Genomic DNA, 21,285 nt, shown 5'->3' with positions numbered 1-21,285 from the left:
AGGAATATTGGACTGCTGGTGGAGTGCTTTGGGTAAAATGACTCTTGGTTCACCAATGTGGTTAGATGGTCATAATCCACTTTATTTCTGTGATACAGTGACTTATATGCATTCTAGCAAGAGGCGTGCTCCACCAAGATTGGTTACAGGTGATGATTGCAAGGTTACATGTAATGCATGCATAGGTTAATATATCATAACATTGTAAGGGTCAGCCCTCCAGACCACCTACTCCAGCCCCCTTGGCTATCTAACTCTGACCACTGCAGCTGTGTGTGGGGTGCTCACTTGTTTACAGTTTGATTTCCTGGGCAAGCAGCATCCCAAGGATGTTTCTCAGCACAGTTGCTCAAGTTTATCATTTCTGTGTCCTCTGCTAACCAACATTGGACAACTGATTCATCTGCGAATCTACAACGTCGACTGCCACACAGAGCCAACGAAGATGTGGTGCATATGCTCTCTCCTGTGACTGTGATGATTCGTCTGGACTTCTGGGTTTTTGAACCAAATGACTTACTGTCACTTGCAGAAAAAGCTTTTGGGATTGTTAGCTAAGCTTGGGTTGTTAGTTTGCCAGGCTAATGCTACTAGTGAAAGCTCTAACAGGTTTATTCTCTTTCTGATTTTAGCACAATTGATTTGTAGCTGTATCATTTACCCCTGTGTTGAACAGCCTATGTAAGGTTGAGAGATTAAGCCCAGGTTGCTCAAAAGAAAGAGAGGGATATGTTGGAGAAATTCTTGCTAGCAGAGGACACAAAATCATAAACATGAGGAACCCATGCTGGGAGTGTCCTTGAATCCATCTCGGGAGTTAAGATACCAGGCGCTGGGTAGCTTCTCCCCACATGCAGCTGCAGGGGGTGGAGTGCCAGCTGCAGGTGGGCAGAGTTTAGCCAGCCCCAGAGGCTGACCCTCAGATTGTTATGGTATATTGACCTATCCATGCCTTACGTGTAACCCTGTACCCTCTGATTGTAACCAGTCTTGGTGGAGCACGCCACTTGCAAGAGTGCATATAAGTCTCTGTACACAGAAATAGAGCGGGCTATGACCATCTAACCATATTGGTGAACAAAGAGTCATTGTACCCAGGTGCTCCACCAGCATATGCCAATAGTAGGCAATGTCCATGACACTTCCCTCAGCCCCTAGGCAGGTCACCTTGCTGTAGAAGGACATCAGGTTAGTCAGGCAGGACCTGCTTTTCATAAACCCCTGTTGGCTGGGCCTGATCCCCTGGTTGTCTTGTAAGTGCTATGAGATGGCACTCAGGAGGAACTGCTCCTTGACTTTCACTGGCACTGAGGTCAGACTGACAAGGCTGTAGTGTGTTCTTGTAGATTGGCATTGCATTTGCCAGCCTTCAGTCAGCTGGGAGCTCTTTAGCTAGCCAGGACTGGTGACAAATAATGTTGAGTGGCTTGGTGAGCACATCTGCCAGCTCCTTAAGTACCCTTGGGTGGATCCCATCCAGTCCCACAAACCTGTGCACATCAAAGAGACACAACAGGTCATTGATTGTTTCCTTCTGGATTGCGGGGGCTACTTTCTGCTCTCCATCCCTGTTTTCCAGTTCCAGGGGCTAAATCCTCAAAGAGCAACTGGTGTCATTGACAAATACTGAGGCAAAGTAACCCTTCAGCAGCTCAGCCTTTGACTTGTCTTTGGTCACCAGGTTCCAGTGGAGATACAGGCTCTAGGCTGTGCCTCACTTGAATTCCAGACAGACTCCATCACAGCCTTTGTGGGCTGGTGCCTGATGGACCACTGTGATGGAGACCCTGAATACCATCTGGCTCCTGCAGGAAGAGGATGCCTGCAAATCCACAGACCTCCCTCTGTTTCTGCTGATATGGCTTCCACAAGGTCAGCACCTTCATCTTCACCCACCTCAGGTGATGGGGACATAGCTGCCTGCACCCTCCTGTCCTGTCTGCACTAGGATTCTCTGCTGCCACACTCCTGGCCTGGGCTCCTGCCTGCTCCTAGCATCCTGACTGGGAAGTGCAGGGTCACCCAGCCCTAACATATTTCAGGGCCTCCCAACAGCCTGGAGATGGGGTCTCTACCTCCTAGAGTTTGCTGCCACCACAAACGGTGGGTAACCCCACTGCTCAACCATGCTTTCAGGCCTCAGCAGGTATGCTCTTGCCCGTGCAACTCTTTGGGATGCCCATGATGGTTATGTGAATGGCTGTCTCTCCATCAGCTGGAGGCTGGAACAGGATAAGGCCCCTTTCAAGTGCTCCAACTCACAGGACAACACCAGCTTTATATTACATTTATTTTATCAGCTCCTTAGGAAAGAAAACAAATACACAAAAAAGGAGTCCAATGCCCTTTTGTGCTGGCTGACTAACAAGTGAACTCAATAATCCATCACTTCAGCAGCTCAGGAAGTTTCTGCCTCACAAGTTCCTCAATGTGTAGTGCACAGTTCCTCACTTAGGTGCCCCTCAGAACCCTTTGGAGAAACCATGCAGGCAGACAGAGGTGCAAAGGACTTGAGAGAGCCTGCTGCCTGGGGGCTGCGTGGCTGCTGAGCTAGAAACTGTTGGATGGGGCAGGGACTTAGGAGCAGCAGGTGCACATGCTCTGGGAAAGTATCAATGCCTGTCCACCGTTCCCCATCTCTTCATTGTGTGTTCAGCCCTCCCTCAGCATTCCTCAGCCTTTGCCCTTTTACTTCCTTTCCTGATCAGCTCTAGGGATGATCTCATCCTCACAACCTGGCTTCTGGAGAGTGCACAGATCAGAGCCTGTCCATGCTGTGCATGTGCTGGGGGGAGATCAACTACCTGACATGCCTGGCCATCCAGCTTTTGATCAAAAGCTATTCTTGCTTTCTTATCCCCACCACTGCATCTTCACTCTCATCTGTGCCTTCTGCCCATAGCCCTACTACACACTGGCACTCTGGTCACTGCCTCAGCCATGCTGGGCTCATTCTTGCACTCAGCTTCCCCAAATGCCCACTGTGGCTCTCACCAGCATCATGAGCAGGTCCCCAAATGATTCTCCAAACAGTCTGCGAGGTAAAACCCTAGGGACTAACACCAGAGGCAAAGTAGGCCCAGTGCTGAGTGAGGCAGGTGCCTTGGTGTCCTCTTTGTCTCCATCTATACTGCTGGAGAGTGATCTCAGGAGCCAGAGATGCCTGAGGACCCAGAGGAAGACATGACAAAGGTGGAGTTTGCCTTGTTTGATGAGGACTGGGTTAGCGATCAGTTAAGCAACATGGACAACCATAAATCCATGAGTCCTGATAGGAAACACTGGTGGGTACCAAGGGAGCTGGCACAGGTCATTGCCAAACCAATCACCACCACCTTCAGTAAGTCATGGAGGTCAGCAGAGGTGCCTGGGTACTGGAGGAGGGCAAACATCACTCCAGCCTTCAAAAAGGGTAAGAAGGAGGACCCATGTGACTACAGACTGGTCATCATCACCTCCATCCCCTGGAAGGTAATGGAGCACCTTATCCTTGGCCCTGTTCTTAGGCATATCAAGGACAAGAGGGTCATTAGGAGCAGCTAACATGGTTTTACCAAGGGACAGTCATGTTTGACCAACCTGATAGCCTTTTATGAGGACACAAACAGGTGGATAGATGATGGTAGAGCAGTGGATGTGGTTTATTTTGACTTCAGTAAAGCATTTGACACCATCTCCCACAGTGCTTGCAGTTTAGCTGCAAGCATCCTTGCAGCTAAACTGAGGCAGTGTGGTCTGGATGGTTGGGTAGTGAGGTGGTTTGGGAACTGGTTGAAGAAAAGAAGCCAGAGAGCTGTGGTCAATGGAATGAAGTCTAGTCGGAGGCCTCTATCTAGTGGAGTCCTTCAGGGGTAGTACTGAGACCAGTTCTGTTCAATATATTCATCAATGACCCAGGTGAGGGCACAGAGTGCACTGTCAGCAGGTTTGCTGATGACACCAAACTGGGTGCAGTGGCTGACACACAGGAGAGTTGTGCTGCCGTTCAGTGAGACCTGGACAGGCAGGAGAGTTGGGCAAGGAGAAACTGAATGCAGTTCAACAAGTGCAAGTGTAGCCCTTGTTGAACCCACTTGCACCTGGGAAAGAACAACTCCATGGATCAATATAGGCTGGGGACTGACCTGATGGAGGAAATGGACCTGAAGGTCCTAGTGGATGGAAGGTTCACCATGAAGCAGCAATATGCTCTTGTGGCTAGGTGGGATAATGCCATTCTGGGGTGTATTAGAAGGGCTGTGGTTAGGAGGTAAAGAGAGGTTCTTCTTCCCCTCTGCTCTGCCCTGGCGAGGCCACATCTGGACTGTTGTGGCCATTTCTGGGCCCCTCAGTTCAAGGAGGACATAAAACTGCTTGAGGAAGTTGAGCACAGAGCCACAAAGATGATTAAAGGAATGGACCATCCCTCTTGTGAAGAGAGACTGAAGGATTCAGGCTCTTTAGCTTGGAGGATACTGAGAGGTGACCTCATTAATGTTTATAAATATGTAAAGGGTGAGTGGCAGGAGGCTGGAGCCAGGCTCTGCTCGGTGATGCCCAATGACAGGACAAGGGGCAATGGGTGGAAGCTGAGGTATAGAAAGTCCCATGGAAATACGAGGGAAATATTTTTCACTGTGAGGATGACAGAACACTGGCACAGGCTGAGCAAGGGGGTTGTAGAGTCTCCCTCTCTGGTGATATGCAAGACCTGCCTGCGTACGTTCCCGTGTGATCTGGTATAGGTGACCCTCCTCTGGCAGGGTGTTGGACCAGATGAGCTTTCAAAGTCTCTATCAGTCCCTAACATGCTGTCATTCAGCACTGGTCCTACCAGCTCCACCAGCCCCATCTCAAGTACCTGCTGAGCCCTGCAGCCTCAGCAGCAGCCTTTGAGGTCTAGCAAAGTGTCAGTGCCATGTCCCCATTGTTAGCCATCCCCAAACCTTCCTGTCCACAGCGCTAACACATGTCACCGGGGGCAGGGCAAGAACCAGGGCAAAGGCAACACTGCCCATGGTAGTGGGGCTGCAAGGTGCCCAGCATGGCTCCTTCCCAGTCCCTTGCCCTGGCCTCTCTTATAGGGGTGAAACAGGAGCCCTGTGGGAATCAGATGGCAGCTGCTTAATGGCAGAGTGCCTGGGGCAGGACAGGTGAGGTGAGGAGGTCTGCATGACCCAGGCAGTGCTGGAGGAACACAGCTGAACGCAGATGAGCAGAGAGGCAGGGGCATGGCATTTCTGAGGCCCCATTAGCAGACTGCAAAGCCTCAACCTCCTTACTTGGGTTACAGGCTGGAAGTTATCACCTGTTTAGTCATTTAACCTGGCACTCTGCTTTGCTGGTGCCAGTGCCCCGACAGGGTGCCAACACCACGGTACCTGGGCATTCCTGGCAAGAGCAAGCTGCAGCCCTGGAGGGCAGGGAAGCTGTATCCTATCTTCGGCTTGAGCAGCAGAGGCGTTTCCCCAGCGCCCTCACCGTGTGACTAACAGTTGCCACTTGTGCTGCCTTCGCCTTTGCAGCTGTTGCAGGAAGGAGCAGCCACAGAGGGGCACTGCGTTAGCCAAAGACCCGCAGCACTCTCTGCAGCCTCGTGTTTGCGCCTCCCCTGGTCATCTGCTGCTCTTAAGGGCTCTGGATGAGCCAAACGCAGTGCCCACGGTGCCTGTGCTCCTCAGCTGCTTCTCTGCTCCCAGCAGTGTCTGCAGCAGCTTTGGGCCACAGAAAATGAAGGCGTTCACAAACGTTTGCTGTTTACTGGACAGTCCTGTCTGGGATGCTGGACGGCAGCAGGGCTGTGCTGTGCATCACTGAGGATACAGGAGTCCCACCCTGGGCTGCTACCACTCACTTCTCACCACAGGACCTGGCACAACACGGCACCTTGCTGCCACTGCTGCTGTTGCCAGTGCCTCCCCGTCTGGTCTCAATGCTCCCAAAGACTGTGGCGTGTGGAAATCCTCCCTCCTTGTTGCATTTAGCGGTTCCAAACCCACAGGTTTATTCTGCAAGCCTGAGCTCTTCCCCTCTGGGGATCTCTTGCTCTTGCCCTGCATGCCACACTCCATCTCTACAGCCTGACACCAGTCCCTGTCTCTCTGTGCTGTTTGGCAGGGACAAGTCACCCTGCGTGAGGTGCCAAGGAGGTGGCAGCCACACTCCAAGTCACGGCCACAGACACCTGCCTGATTGAGTCTGTGCCAGGCTCGACAGGCTGTAGAGCCAGTGTGCTGGCATCCCTGAGGCTGGATTGTATTTGTAACTCTTCAGTGAGAGGATTTGTCTTCACCCAGGAACGAGCCAGCTTTGCACCGAAAGTGTTGTCTAAGCCTGGCGGGTGACCACAGAGGCAGATAGAGCAGCACTGCTGAAATGCAGTGGCAGAGAAGGGCAAAAGTACCGATTATAACACAGGACTGGGATGGGACTTTGGCTGTACAGTTTTTACTTTGTGTTCTCTGCAGGGTGAAGAAAATACTTCACTGATACCTTACATCTACTGACACATTCCCCAGTCCTCCTGAGCAGGGAGCACCTTCTGGAGCTGGGTGCGAAGGCATTGCAGGTACGGCGGCTGGACTCAGGATGCTGTTGCCACCTTCAGGCAGGTCAGGATGTCCTGGCACAGTTCGAATGACTCGGGAAATGACCTCGGAGAGCACCACTGGGAGCATCAGACCAGGATCCAGATGTTCCTGGGGAAGAACACTGGGGAGGTTTCATCTCTGCAGTGGTATCTGTGCAGACAGAAGCTGCTTCAGAGGAGAAGTGAGTCTAGTATTTAAAAAAGAAAGCCACAGTTTGTATGGCTTTTGCATTGTATTTTTTTTATATGAGAAGCTGGTTTTGCTTGCCTTGAGGAGCCTGGGCTGCAGCCAGAGCAAACTGTCATGGGGCAGGTGAGGACTCATTGTCACAGGATGGGGATAAGCTCAGCAGGATCTTTCCTTTTGGAGTACGTTTGCGTGTGAAGATATTTCTGCCCACTCTGTGAGAAGCAGAGATCTCTGGGATGAGTCACAGACATCACCTATTAAGGGCTGCCAGTGCCAGCAGACAACAGTGGTGTCATTACATGACCCCCCACTTGCCAACATGGAGCAGCTGCAACACGCCCCTGGCCACAGCAAGCCCTGTGCCAAGAGGTGCCTGAGGATGGTTCCTCTTTGGAGCTGATCTCCTCCACATTTCCCCATTACCTTGTGGCTTTCCAGTCCTCCTCGAGGGACCCGACAGCTTCACGCAGCAGCCACGTGGTGGTCAGAGTCTCCTTTCCTCCTGTGTCCACAAAGCACTGCCCCACGAAGGCAGTAGTGGCATCTAGGGGAAACACTTAGTGGGGGCTTGTTGGGGATGACACTCATGTTTGCTGGCTACTTCCCCCTCCCTGGAGTCCTCCCAGCCACAGCCATTTTATTACTTCAGTGGGCATATACTCACCAGTCCATGCTGAAAGGACCTGCCCCTCTCCAGCATCTCCCTTGGACCAGGCAGGCCCTGGAGCATTGCATCTCCCAATCTCTGACAGGGCTCCAAACCCCACCAGTCACCTCAGACCGTCTCTCACAGACAGGTGCAAAGACACTGGGCAAGAAGGAGCCAGTCCATGCCAAGCGCCATGCTGGGCATGCACCACAGCCTCCCTCTGATTCACTGAAAAGCATCATCCATCATCCATCAGACATTGCAGCAGAGGAAAAATCCTGCTGGACACCTGCGTGGCACACACACGGTGTGCTCATGGAGCCATCCCCAGATATCCCAGCACTTACTGGAGAACTTGTCCCAGTGCACAGTGAAGGTGAAGGTGGGCCATTCCCCCTCGCCAGGCTGTTGCTGGGTGCCCTTCAGAGGGGAGAGGCGGGCACAGCTGCCACTGAGGGTGACCCGTGTGAGGTATTTCCCATGGAACTCCCCGTTGCTCCTCACAGCTGAAATCTCCATCAGTGAATCCTGTTCATTCCTCCACAGACCGCTGAGCTGGCACTGCAGGGACATGGCCACTGGCCATCTACCTCTGTGCAGGGCACAAAGGGGACCACATCTCCACCACAAGACCTGCGAGCCCTTATGGATGTGCAACTGAAGGACACATCTTTCCCTGTACCCAGACTGGGGAAACACTCTCCAGGGTGGTTCTGGCTGCTGAATAGAAGGTGCAGCAAGCCCAGCATGTGCCAGCTTGTAGACATGAATGGTGCACCCAAGTACAGATGGCATAGGAGGGGATGCACAGTGCACTGGACCAACAGGCACAGACACCATGGGAAGGGATGCCCCAACTGTGGCGTATCTGCAGGAGTAAAGTTTTGTTGAGATAAGACCAAATGCCTGGGGGTGACCCAGAGACAACCTGTCCCTTGCTTGGAGTGAGTGCTTGCAAATTTCTGCCTGTCCCAGCCTAAACAACATAAAAAAGAGAACCCCTGGCTTCTCAGATTGTGCCTCAGTGCCACGTGTGCCTGTCCCCATCACCCCTGTCCTCGTACCTTGCTCTCCACAGGGACGACACGTGACACCAGGGCCAGGACAAGGACCAGGGCAAAGGCACCACTCCTCATCTCCACAGGCTGTGAAGCACCCAGCACGGCTGCCTCCCAGCCCCGCATCCCAGCTCCCTTTATAGAGGGCTGTAACTGGAGACACACAGGCACTGGGCTGGCAACTGTGGGGCAGGTGGCAGGGTGCCCAGGTCAGGAGGGGCACAGAGGTCTGCATGACCTGGGCTGCACCGAAGGAATGTGGGGATGAGCACGGATCTGCAAGGAGGTAGGGGTGCAGCGATGCACATGCACTGTGCAGGAGGTTCTGCCAACCAATTCCTTGCTCTGTGCAGCCAGAACACATCAGACTGTGCTTGTCCCCAGGGGTGCAGTTGCTTTCCCTGTGCATGGCACAAACCCTGTGACAAGGTGGACCTGCCTGGACAAGAGCCAGAAGTGGGGACTGGGAGGTGCCACCAACACAGATCTGGTGTTGGACGTGAGTGGGTGCTGAGATAGCACAGGGGAGAAAAGGACCAGACATGGGGTCCCTGAGTGACCTGGAAACTCCTCAGCTCCATCTCCTTAGGTGGCACAGCAGATGGACTGAGACAACTGTTAGGCACTGAGGTGCTCAGAGTTGAGACATTTTCAACGGTCCCTGCAGAAACAGCCACCTAGGACAAACTTCTGCATGTGGTGAGGACCAGGCAAATGCTGGAGAGCTGCTGCAAGGGAGACAACTTCTCCATTTGGACATCAAGCAGTTGAGGCATTTGATCCCCTGCAAGAGCATTGCCTCACCCTAGCACATCTCTTCCTTTTTTAACCAAAGCACAGTGGGAGCAGCTCAGGAATCACAGACAGGGAAGCAGCTTGGCTGCAAGAAGCCTCCTGCTTCCACCAGCAACCTGAGCCCCTGGAGGCATTCAAAGGATGACTATGACTGAGGCTTGCCAGGCAACAGGAACGCTTGGGTTGCCTCCTGCAGTCTGCAGGGAGGCTGAAGGGGACCTCCCCTTGGTTGTGCCATTGCCTGCAGGCACTGCGGACTCATCGAGGCCTGGCACCTGCCACCCCAACCCCTACAAGCTGCATACATCACAGCCTTGCTGCCTGCCCTCCTCTAGCGACTGGGCTCCCGGAGCTGCCCGACACCCCACGCCCTCTGCACTGCTCAGGGGCACCGGGGCTGCCTGCCTGCCTGCAGGGTTTGCACTCTGCTCAGGCTCTGCTCAGCAGCGGTGCCTCGCTGGAGCACGCCGGAGATGCTGCACAGGCTCGGGGAGCCCTTCCCCGGGGAAGCGCTGTCAGGCAGGCAGCGAGAGAGGCAGGAGCCTGCTGGCAGTCAGGCTGCAGGCTGAGCGGACGCCACACTGCTCACCTGGCCACACCTCACGACCTAAGCCGTGTCCTCTGGGCCCTCCGCCCCCCTCGTCCTTAATGCTCAGCCTCCTGTGCAGCAGGCAAAGGGCTGCGCACATCCTGCGGCAGGGGCGGGAATAAGGCTCCTCAGCAGCCTGGAAGGCAGCAGAAAACCCCAGGGAGGAAACAGCAGCATCGGCCCAGAAGCGGGAGGCAGAGCCAGGGCCAAGTGTGCAAAGCAAGGCACAGGCAAGGCTGCGAAGGGGGCCTGAAACACAGGGCAGGGGCAAAACTCGCTGAGGCCATGGATGCTGTCAGCAAAGCTCTGCCACGGCATGCGTGGCAGGAATGCCAGGCGAGCAGCGGGAGGTGGCTGCCCTGCCAGCCCCTGCTGCCTTTAGGCTGCTCCAATCCCGGGCAGGGTGCCAGCAGGGGGTGTGCATCACCGTGCCAGGGTATTTTGGGACTGCACTGCCCCACGTTCGGATTCAGACCTGGAAATGAGTTTGCTGGAAGTCATTCCTTCTGCCTGGGAGAGGTGAGTCAAGCAGCAGTGGCCTTGCCTGCTCCCGTGAGGGACAAGGTGTGGCAGGCAGGGCTTTGGGGCTGGCTTTGCTGCCTTCACAGGAGGCCTCACACATCTGGAGCTGGATGTGCTGCAGCTGCCAGCGCTGTGCTGCCCTTGCTGCGGACCAGAGCACGGACACAGCCAACACCCTGCACATGCCTGCCCCAGGGCTGCCTCGCAGCTCAGGGGGAGCTCCCAGACTGCGGTTGGAGATGCAGAAAGGCCCCCAGATTATCCTCCCACCGTGCTCACCCCACACCTAGCAGGGAAGAGCCCTTGCTGGCCTGTGCTTGGCTCCAGAGGTCACTCTGGTGCGGCACCAACCAGCCTGGGTGGGAATGCAGCTTTGCCAGGACTGGCCTTTTCCTGGAGTCACACGGTGAGAGCTTCATCCTGCACCCACCACAGTGCTTGAGTCCAGCCCCCCCAGGACATCTCACAGAATCACAGAATTACCGAGGCTGCAATAGACTCCTGAGATCATCCACTCCAGCCTATGACCTAAGAGCACCACATCGGTGGGACCATGTCATTGAGTGCCACATCCAATCTTGCCTTAAAGTCCTCCAGGGATGGCTGCAGATGGCTGCCTTGGAAAATGGAATTCATTTGGGTCTTGGAGACTTCATTTCCTGGAGCAAAAAACAACCCTGATGAAGACTCTCACTGCTGGCTTCCTGTAAGCCTCAGGGTTTTGCTTTCTGTTTCTGCTTCCCTACTGAGCAAACAACAGCTCACATCATCTTCTCTTCCAGGAAGTGCAGTGGCTGGCCTTAGCTGCCCTGTCCACCTGGAAGCTGCTCATGGGGCTGTAGGTCCTTGTCCTGGGCCCTCCAGAGTCCAGCACTGGACATGGTCCATGGACCCATAGTTTCAGCACCATAATAATAATCTTCAGAGGGTATAATCCTCCTTCTTTGACCCTCTCTTGGAGAGGATGTGTGAGAGGAGCTTTAATATTGCACCATCTTCTTTAATTATGCTCTGCCCCACCTTGCCCCCCTGGCTGCTCCCTTCTCCTTGGGTGCCCCTTGCCATGGTTGGCTTCTCTCTTATTTCTGCAGCATGCACACTGCAGCCTGGTCAAGGGCCTGCTGCACCAACTCTCAGCTGAGGCTTCTTGCCAATGGCAGTCATCTGCTCACCGCAAATTCTCCTCCAGGACTGTGTTGAAAGTCACCACCTGCCAGCAGGGGATGAGACGGACTCCATGCAGTTCAGTGTGGATCCCACTGGAGACCTTTATAGCTCTGCTTGTATAGTCTAGAGCAGAGATTACACCCCCACACACTAGCATCATCTAGGTGAGTGCAGCCCAGTCTCTTACATAGATCACACCTTCCTTTTCCCCTTAGCCAGGTGTCCCACTGTCTTTCCTCCCCTTCAGCATCCTGAAGCCGTGGCAGTGAGGGTCAAACGCTTATACTCCGCTTGCTGAAATTCTGACTTGCACTGCATTCCCACAGGTGAGCACAACTGTTTGCCTGCGGACAGGCTTCACCCCAAAGCTTGTCCATGTAGCACGGTGCTGCTCCACAGAAGGACTGCTGCCTGTGCCCTCCACCTCAGGGCCACTGCAGATACTCTGGAAGGATGCACTGGCAAGAAGGCTCCTGCTGTGACCTAGAAGTCCAAGGCTGCAGGCTAGTTTGTCCTGCATCACACCCTGTTGGTTGCTCCTCTGCACACAGCTGGCATGTGTGCTACTGCCACTGGCTGGACCACCACTTCTAAGTTTGATGGAGCAGGGCACTACATAGCTGAAGGTGCTGAATGCACCTCTGTAGTAAGGGTAGCTGACCTATACTACCCTGTTTGTGCAGCCAGAGCTGTCAGTCACCTTGGTCACACATGCTGCAGCTGGCAAGGCTTGCCTCAGCTTGGCATGGCATAACACAGCTCAGCACAGCTGGGAGGTGCTGCACTTCAGGAGATCACTCTGCAGCCCATGCAGACTACCTCATATCATGGCAGAGCGCTGCAGGAGTGGGCAGCTCCTTGGAAGCAAACAATTTGGTGAAATGGCACAGCATGGCACAGAACAGAATGGCCCAGTCAGAGCATGCAGACCCTCATGAGATTATCACAGTATCACAGTATCACAGTATCATCAGGATTGGAAGAGACCTCACAGATCATCAAGTCCAACCCTTTACCACAGAGCTCAAGGCCAGACCATGGCACCAAGTGCCACGTCCAATCCTGCCTTGAACAGCTCCAGGGACGGCAACTCCACCACCTCCCTGGGCAGCCCATTCCAGTGTCCAATGACTCTCTCAGTGAAGAACTTCCTCCTCACCTCCAGCCTAAATTTCCCCTGGTGCAGCCTGAGGCTGTGTCCTCTCGTTCTGGTGCTGGCCACCTGAGAGAAGAGAGCAACCTCCTCCTGGCCACAACCACCCCTCAGGTAGTTGTAGACAGCAATAAGGTCACTCCTGAGCCTCCTCTTCTCCAGGCTAACCAATCCCAGCTCCCTCAGCCTCTCCTTGTAGGGCTGTGCTCAAGGCCTCTCCCCAGCCTCTTTGCCCTTCTCTGGACACACTCAAGCATCTCAATGTCCTTTTTAAATTGAGGGGCCCAGAACTGAACACAGTGCTCAAGGTGTGGTCTAACCAGTGCAGAGTACAGGGGCAGAATGACCTCCCTGCTCCCTGGACCCCGCAGCAGTACAGCATGCCACAGCCAAAGTGGGCAGCCCCTAGCCTCGTGCTGTGCCCAGGCTGCACTTACCTTCCTGGCAATGGTGGGATGGGGGCCAAGCATGGACAGACAGAGAAGAAAGCAGTAGCTGAAGCTCAGCATGGCAGCAGTGGTGGGAGAGGCTGCCCTGCTCCTGCTTGACCACTTCTAGAGCTGGGCAACACCTGCCCATGCTGGGCAGATGAAACAGGCCACCATCCACTGTGCCACAGTGAGCAGAACCCTGCACCCCCAGGCAAGGCAGGGTCACAGGACAGTGAGAGAGGGCAAAGGAGGAATTTGCACCACAGAGTGGGCCATGGCAAGGGACACACAGAGAGCCTCAAGAAGCCATGGGATGCAGTGGAAGGCACGGAGGGACACGTGCACCGAGGAGGCTGGAAGCTGGAAGAAGAGAAGCAGTATCTCCCCCCTCACCCCTAGCACAGAATGCTAGGCATGGAAAGGGAGCTCTCTTTAATTGAGTGGCCCTTGTTATTGCAAGGGAAAGCAAATGGTTGGGTACTCACCTGGAGGATGAAACTGGGGTGAGAGAATTAGCAGCAAACACAGTCACTCAGAAACTGAAATGATTGCTCTGCCTGGAGCCTTGGAGTTGTCAGAAGGAAAAAGGACTGATCTGTGCACAACTCCAGCTGAGCAACATAAAGGACTAATGGAATGGACCAAAAAACTGCACACATGGCAGCTGGAGCTTTCCTGAAGACAGCCAGAAGACATGCAGTAAGAGTCAGGGTTATGCCACTTGCTAGAAGTGTTAAACCTGTAATGGATAAATGCCAAGGAACCTCTCCAGAGATGTCAAAAGAGGCTTCACAGCAGGTAAGGGCTGACAAGCACAGCATGGGACAGGCTGGGCATGCAGCCCCCTGTGTGACCACTGAGCACCCTGTGGGCAGGATGGCAGGGCACACATGGCACAGACAGTGTGTGCAGGACCTCAGGAGAGTGGCAGCATGGCATGGCACGGCATGCTACAGCAGGAGTGGGCAGAGCCTCGGCCAATCACTATCCCCAGGCTGCCCTTACCTTTCTGGCAATGGTGGCATGGGTGCTGAGCAGGGACAGGGGCAGCAGGATGCAGCAGCTGAGGCTGCTCAAGGCACCAGTAGTGGGAGGGGCAGTCCTGTTCCCTCTCAGCTCCTTCAAGAGCTGGGCAGTGACAGCCCATGCTGGGCATCCTGCCGAGGAACATCCTGCTAGGAGCTGAGGCACGACAGCACCCCCTGTGCCTCAGGGAGCAGAGCTCTGCATCCCCAGGCAAGGCAGTTCCAAGCCGACAGGATGGGGCAGTGGGCACAGTGGTGGAGGAGCCTGGGCCATGGAGAAGGGTCAGAGCAGGGAACACAGGCTGAGCCTCAAGAGGCCGTGGGGTGGGGTGGCAGGAATGAGCAAACAAAGATGTGCACATCATGAGCCATGGCACAGCAGGAGCCAGGAGTGTGTCACAAAAGCTTTATTGGCAGAAGCAGGTAGTGGGGCAGGAGGTGGGGGCAGAATCCTTGCTTCTATTGCAGCCCAGGAACCTCAGCACAGCCACTCTCACTCTCACTCCTTCTGATCCTCTATTCGCACGAAGACGTTGGTGCCAACCCTGCAATGACAGAGGGAGCTCAGAGAAGTGTGGGAAAACACACCCTGCTGGGACACAGCCTTGTCACCCACCCACAGCACTGCCACCAAGGTGGCATCCCCAGGAAGGCTACCCATGAGTGCCCCAGCCTTGGCCATCCTCAGCCGGGCAGCAGCTCTGCCGGCTGCTGACCCTCTGCACTGGGAAGCCTCAACCCCTCTGGGGATGCAGAGGGCAGCTGTGCAGGGCAGAGGGAGGGAGAGGGCTCACAGAGTTGCTTTCCAGTCGTCACCGATGGTGTCCACATGTGACCTCAGCAGCCACATGGTCTTCAAAACCTCCTTTCCATTCTTATCCACAAAGCATTGTCCGGTGAAGACAGTGACAGAGTCTGCAGGGACAGGGCAGAAGGTGGAGGGGAGCACATCCAGAAGGGCAGCTTAGTGCCAAGCTGTGCCAGTGCAGCTTGTGCCAGTGCAGGGGATGGTAGACGCAGGCTGACCCTTCCCTCAGGGCACAGCAGTGCTGGAGGAAGAAGGCTGGAGGAGTCAGAGGGCTTGGGCTGCTGTGGAGGGGTGGGTGGGTGGGCAGGCAGCAGCAGGCTCCAGCCCTCAGCATGCCCCCTGTGCTCTGGCACTGGGAGGTGACACCAGCCAGAGAGCTCCAAGGTCAAGGGAGGGAAGCACTGGGGACACCACAGGCAAAAGCAGGGAAGAATCACAGGCATTGCAGGGAAGGGAAGGAGAACTTCAAGGGTATCACAAGAAGCACAAGGCAGGTGAAGGGACACTGCAGGGAGGACAGGGTCTCTCTGGGGACAGCACAGGGAGGCTGGGAGAGGAGAAGCACCTGAAAAGTTCCAGTTGACAGTGAAGCCAAAGGTGGGTTCGCTCTTTGTGTTTGTGAGGTGCTGGGAGCCCTTCAGCGGTGATTTCAGGATCTTGTTCGAGGTGGCTGTCACAGCTGTGTGGTAGACACCATTGAAGTTGCCAGAGTTGTCCACAGCTTCAATGACCATGGTGGAGCCCAGGTCGTTGATCCATCTCCCAGTCAGCACACACTGAAACACAAGGGACTCAGTGTTGCTGCCACAGCAGGGTGGCAGGAGCACACTGCAGGGAGAGATAATCCTCCTGCCCACCCTGCCCCAAGCATGCCAGCCCTGCCATTACCTTTGGGAAAGGGAGGCCAGAAGCCACCAGAGCCAGGCAGAGCAGCAGGAGGAAGGGAGTCACTTGCACCATCTCTGCAGTGGCAGACAGCTCGCAGATCTCTGTCGATGTGCCTGCTGCCTTGGCTATTTATTGCTGCTGGGGTGCAGGTGGCAGCTCTGGCCAGGGCATTGTGCAATCTGGGTGTTTCCAAATGTGCACTTCCCAGATGCACCAGCCTGGGGAGGGTCTTGGCTCCTGCAGCCTGGGGACTGCCAGGACAGATGCTCAGCAGGGAAAACCCCTCCGGGGTCTGTTGTCCTTTCCATCACTCCACTGCCATGCCCAGGGTGCCAAGGGTGCTGCCAAGGAGCCTTAGCCCCTGTGCACTGCAGGTCTGGCTGCACCTCACAGCCTCTCCCTGCTCCTCCTCAGCCAGCATTCTTGTGCAAACCCACCCAGCTCTGGACTCCTTCTGGGGCTCTGCTTTATCCCTTCCCAGCACCAAAGCAGATGCAGATCAGGCAAGAAGCTGCTCGGTCTGCCCTTGCCTGGGGCTCCTGAGGTTTCCTGGTGTTCTCACAAGCAGGCCTTTGTCAGAAGGAAATTATTTGTTTCCTTTGTTATGTTTGTTTATGGAACACAAACAGTGCCACATTTCTTGCACATCACTTTGAAGGTTGGCAGAAACTCTATTTGCACAGGGATCCCTGACTACCTTTAAGTGCCTGTGTCTGTGTCACTCCCCTCATGCTGCAGCTGTTGCAGGCTGAAGTCACCTGGTTCACCACAGATGTTCTCAGCCATTCCTCGGTGATTTTCCCAGTGGCCTCCTAACAGATGTGTGTTTTCATTGCCCTGGCCATCGCAGCAAGAGCTGGTGGAGCCCTCAGCACCCCACAATGCCCAGCAGTGCAAAAGGAAACAAACTAAAAGCTGGGTGATCCTTTTGGCTTTGTGCCCTGCCCAAAGGCACACAGAGACATGGTTTGAGGCTGAATTAATTGGGGCAATTAATGAGGCAGGAATTATAAAATGTGTAGTTATTTTAATTCCAAAACCCCACCCACAATCTATATACAAACCAGTTAAATTTTGGGTTCTAATCATCACAATGGTGCTTATAGGCAATTTAGTCATTTTAGGAGAATCAGAACATTAGAAATGGTTTAGCCACAAAATAGCTCTGCCCGACTTTTAAATAGGGAGCCTGGAGCCCTAGGGAAAGTCTGTGCTACTCAGGACAGTGGACCAGAATTTAGAGATAGTCCCTGGCTCCTTTGTGGCAGTGTCTGACCTGCTCCTTGGCAGGTTGCAGCAGAGGCAGGTCCTTCCAGCAGGAAGTCAGGGTGCAATGGTCCGATAGCAGAAACCGCACCTTTTCTCCTCAGCCTTCTCCAAGACAGTCCTCATAACCTGCATCAAGGTCTGCCTAGGCAATCTGCCTTCTGATAAACTTGAAGCACTTAACTTTCCAGGTGGTTCAAGCCCAAAGCATCAGGGCTAAGCTGTTCTGATGCACGAGGCAGCACAGAACACGTTGTGCAGGCTGAGGTGGCACATGTTCAGTATCACAGTATCACAGTATCATCAGGGTTGGAAGAGACCTCATAGATCATCAAGTCCCACCCTTTACCACAGAGCTCAAGGCCAGACCATGGCACCAAGTGCCACGTCCAATCCTGCCTTGAACAGCCCCAGGGACAGCGACTCCACCACCTCCCCAGGCAGCCCATTCCAGTGTCCAATGACTCTCTCAGGGAAGAACTTTCTCCTCACCTCCAGCCTAAATTTCCACTGGCACAGCCTGAGGCTGTGTCCTCTCGTTCTGGTGCTGGCCACCTGAGAGAAGAGAGCAACCTCCTCCTGGCCACAACCACCCCTCAGGTAGTTGTAGACAGCAATAAGGTCACCCCTAAGCCTCCTCTTCTCCAGGCTAACCAATCCCAGCTCCCTCAGCCTCTCCTCATAGGCTGTGCTCAAGGACTCTCCCCAGCCTTGTCGCCCTTCTCTGGACACACTCAAGCATCTCAATGTCCCTCCTAAACTGGGGGGCCCAGAACTGAACACAGTACTCAAGGTGTGGTCTAACCAGTGCAGAGTACAGGGGCAGAATGACCTCCCTGCTCCTGCTGGCCACACCATTCCTGATGCAAGCCAGGATGCCACTGGCTCTCTTGGCCACCTGGGCACACTGCTGGCTCATGTTCAGGCGGGTATCAATCAGCACCCCCAGATCCCTCTCTGTCTGGCTGCTCTCCAGCCACTCCGACCCCAGCCTGTATCTCTGCATGGGGTTGTTGTGGCCAAAGTGCAGCACCCTGCACTTGGAGCTATTGAACCCCATCCCATTGGACTCTGCCTATCTGTCCAGGTGGTCAAGGTCCCGCTGCAGAGCCCTTCTGCCCTCCAACCCAGCCACATCTGCCCCCAGCTTAGTGTCATCTGCAAACTTGCTGATGACTGACTTAATGCCCTCATCCAGATCATCTATGAAGATGTTAAAGAGGATGGGGCCCAGCACTGATCCCTGAGGGACACCACTAGTGACAGCCGCCAGCTGGATGTGGCACCATTCACCACCACTGGACTCAATCTCCTTGGGCCCCTTCCAGCCCCATACATTCTGTGATCCTGTGATCCTGTGGTACCAGACCAGGACCTGATGCCTGGACTCCGATTGTCACTGGCCAGGGAGCTGGGGCTCCCCTGGGGATTGTATCTATTACTGCCGCTCCCAGGCAGGTGCCCTAGGGCAGAGCCAGCCTGCAATTGCAGTGTCACACAACTGAGAGACAGCTACAGCACCCACATGCCTACCAGTCCAGTGTCCTCACACACTCGGAGCCCCACTTTTGTGGCTCTGCAGGCCAGCTCCCACTTACCCAGCCTGCTGACTGCAAGCAGCAGAATCCTGTGCTCCTGACTGATTTAGCTGGGAATTGATTTGACAAGGAAAGAATTATGAAAATATAGTTATTTCTGTTTTCCTGGAAAGCCCTGCCCAGAACTATACATGCAGAAGTAGTTATATTTTATTGACAGGTTCTAATTTGGTCAGGAATTTCCACAGGGCAATTTTGGTAATTTAGGAAAGTGAGAAAATGGCAAAGGCTAAGCCACAAGATAGCTTCTCCCCACTTAGCAATCAGAGGCAGAGCAGAGAGCAGATTGTATTGTTATGAGGTAGGCAAGATGTGTAAAAACTTGAGTGTCTTTGAGAGAGTGATTGGCATTGGAATGGGCTGCCCAGGGAGGTGGTGGAGCCACCATCCCTGGAGGTGTTGAAGAAAAGCCTGGATGAGGCACTTAGTGCCATGGTCTGGTTGACTGGCTAGGGCTGGGTACTAGGTTGGACTGGATGATCTTGGAGGTCTCCCCCAACCTGGTTGATTCTATGATTCAGCTGGGGGTGAGGAGATCTGGCAGAGGTATACCAGATGTCTGATGATTTTCTTGTCTGGTAGGAGGGCTTAGAAACTTTCATCCCAAGTGAACATTATGGATTTGTGGAAAGTCAGGAGTGCTTGCTAGATAAACAGCCATTTCAAGAGACTCACTGGAGGAAGTGAAGACTTCCTCTGATAAGCAGAAGAAGAGAAAGAAAAAAAAAAAAGAAAGGAGTTGCTCAACAAACCAGGACCAAGAACTCCAAGAGTTCAAAAGAGTAGTAAGAACAGATTGACTCATCTGAGTTAATGAGGTTAGAAACAGGAGTGCTGCCAGCCAGGCAAGGTGTCAACATGCGCAAGAAACAGCCTGAGTGCTCACAGTATCAAAAGAGAGAGGTGCACCCACCCCATCTCCAGCGAGCTCAAAGCTGGCAGGGAAGAGTGCACCTTTACAATACAAGTCAGAGTCTATGGAAAGGCAAACAAGACTTTTAGTCTGCGCTCCACTTTCCCCCTGCATGAGGTCTGGGCCAGATCCTGCCTTGAGTCCCACACCCAACCCCCCACTTGAGGCACCCACACTGGGATAAGTCCAGCAGAGTGTTTTGTTCTAAAGGCCTCCCTTCATCCTGATCCCTCACAGGGCTGGGCTGGGAAGCAGCCTGCTCTTAATGTGACTATCTGACCTAGCCTTTGCCTGCTTGGCAGCTGGGGCTGGCAGGGCATGTCTGGGGAGGCCTGGAGCTGCCAGCCACTGATAAATGACCTTTTCTTTGCTCCCTGGGGAGTGCTCTGCAGCCACCTGGGTGGAGGAGAAACGCTAGCTGGGGAGGGCAGGTTGTCCTGGATGCGAACCAACCAAAGTAATCCTCCCATGGCAGAGCTCCAGCTGATGGAGAAGAGCAGTGATGCTCCCCTTAGCGTCCCCGCGGGGAGACTGGAGAGGCACAGAGGTGTTGCTAGGGACAGTGACATCCTGATCCAATAGGCAGGGGACAGAAGCAGGAGCAAAGCTGCTGGCCTGGCTGGGTTTTGCTGTTGCAAAGCTGTCAGCTTTGCTCCACAATCCCAGCTGCCAGGCTGCCTGCAGACTTTCTTCCCAGGGTTCAGGCATCCTCCAGTTTGTATCAAGGGATGTTTCTGCTCTTTCTTCCTCATTGTCTGGATCACCTCAATAAAGCTTGCATCTGGTGGGCTCAGCTTTCAGCATCTCCTGCAGGGACATGACTCTGGGCTGGGTGCACAATCCTGGGTTGCAGATGGGACTTTCTCTCACATTTCCTGCGCACTGCTTTTCAAGGCTTGGTTCAATGTCAGTGTGAGCAGCCACTCTAATTGTTCCTTAGCCATTTCTTCTTAGTACTCATGAAGTCTTTCTTGACACCTGCTAATGAGTGCCAGCCCCAGGTCACATTGCTGTGTGCTCCTGGGTGGGTGCAGAGCCTTCAATTATAGCTCAGAGGCATCCTATTGCTTTTCTCATTACTGTTTCCGAGGCTTAATGTGTCTTGGGTGCCCCACCTTGCCCAGAGAAGCTGGGCCTGCTCAGTGGCTGGTGGCCTGTCTGATCACATATTATGGTGACCCTTTCCAGCACACCTGCTGTGAACAGTCTTTGTCCAGCTACAGAAGAGGCTGAGTGGGAGCACAGCTGCCAGTCCTGCCACTGCCACCTTGGAGAGCCTCAACTACTGCCTGATACCTGGAATGCCAGTGGGTGAGCAGTGCCCCTGCTCTCTCCCCTGACAGCCCTCTCTCTCTTTGCTGACATGGCTTCCCTACAGGGTTGCCATTTCCATCTTCACCTGTGTCAAGTGATGGTTATGGGAATCTTGGTTGCCTGCACCCAATATCCCACCTTCATCTGGGCCCCTGCCTGCTCCCAGCATAATGTCCAGGAAACACAGCCTCACTCTAACCTCCTCCCCAGCATCTGCCAGCAGCCTTTTGGCAAGGCCCCCACGACCCAGAGCTTGCTGCCTCCAGACATGGAGACAAAACATAGACAGGGCAAGGTGGATTTGGGGCTGTTTTGGGTAGGACAGGATAGTGTTTTAAGAGGCTGAAACGG

General features: G+C 54.2%; 2 protein-coding genes across 2 annotated transcripts; both read right to left on the bottom strand.

Annotated features, from left to right (window-relative positions):
- Positions 1-6,870: 6,870 nt before the first annotated feature.
- Positions 6,871-8,645, bottom strand: LOC135193205 (avidin-like). Its single transcript, XM_064176750.1, is given in 6 exon segments — positions 6,871-6,970; positions 7,182-7,302; positions 7,755-7,968; positions 8,472-8,551; positions 8,554-8,584; positions 8,586-8,645. Coding segments are annotated over 6 exon segments (552 nt in total). The 5' UTR covers positions 8,592-8,645.
- Positions 8,646-14,916: 6,271 nt separating this feature from the next.
- LOC135193204 (avidin-like) lies at positions 14,917-15,964 on the bottom strand. The gene is made up of 3 exons (XM_064176749.1): positions 15,844-15,964; positions 15,521-15,731; positions 14,917-15,062 (listed from the first exon to the last, which is right to left on the bottom strand). Exons 1-3 carry the CDS (start codon positions 15,913-15,915, stop codon positions 14,938-14,940), a joined length of 408 nt encoding a protein of 135 aa, XP_064032819.1. The 5' UTR covers positions 15,916-15,964; the 3' UTR covers positions 14,917-14,937.
- Positions 15,965-21,285: the final 5,321 nt, after the last annotated feature.

This window comes from Pogoniulus pusillus, chromosome Z (genome assembly GCF_015220805.1).
Source record: "Pogoniulus pusillus isolate bPogPus1 chromosome Z, bPogPus1.pri, whole genome shotgun sequence".
In the NCBI taxonomy this organism is placed as follows: Eukaryota; Metazoa; Chordata; class Aves; order Piciformes; family Lybiidae; genus Pogoniulus; species Pogoniulus pusillus.
Note: the sequence above shows the minus strand (reverse complement) of the source record. Positions and strands in the feature narration are given on the sequence as shown.

Bases quoted from the DNA above. Each gene is read 5' to 3' on its own strand.
- LOC135193204 (XM_064176749.1), bottom strand. From the start codon at position 15,915: ATGGTGCAAGTGACTCCCTTCCTCCTGCTGCTCTGCCTGGCTCTGGTG. The intron at 15,732-15,843 runs GTAATGGCAGGG...CTTGTGTTTCAG, and splicing joins CTGGCCTCCCTTTCCCAAAG to TGTGTGCTGACTGGGAGATG. The intron at 15,063-15,520 runs GTGCTTCTCCTC...CTGTCCCTGCAG, and splicing joins TGTCAACTGGAACTTTTCAG to ACTCTGTCACTGTCTTCACC.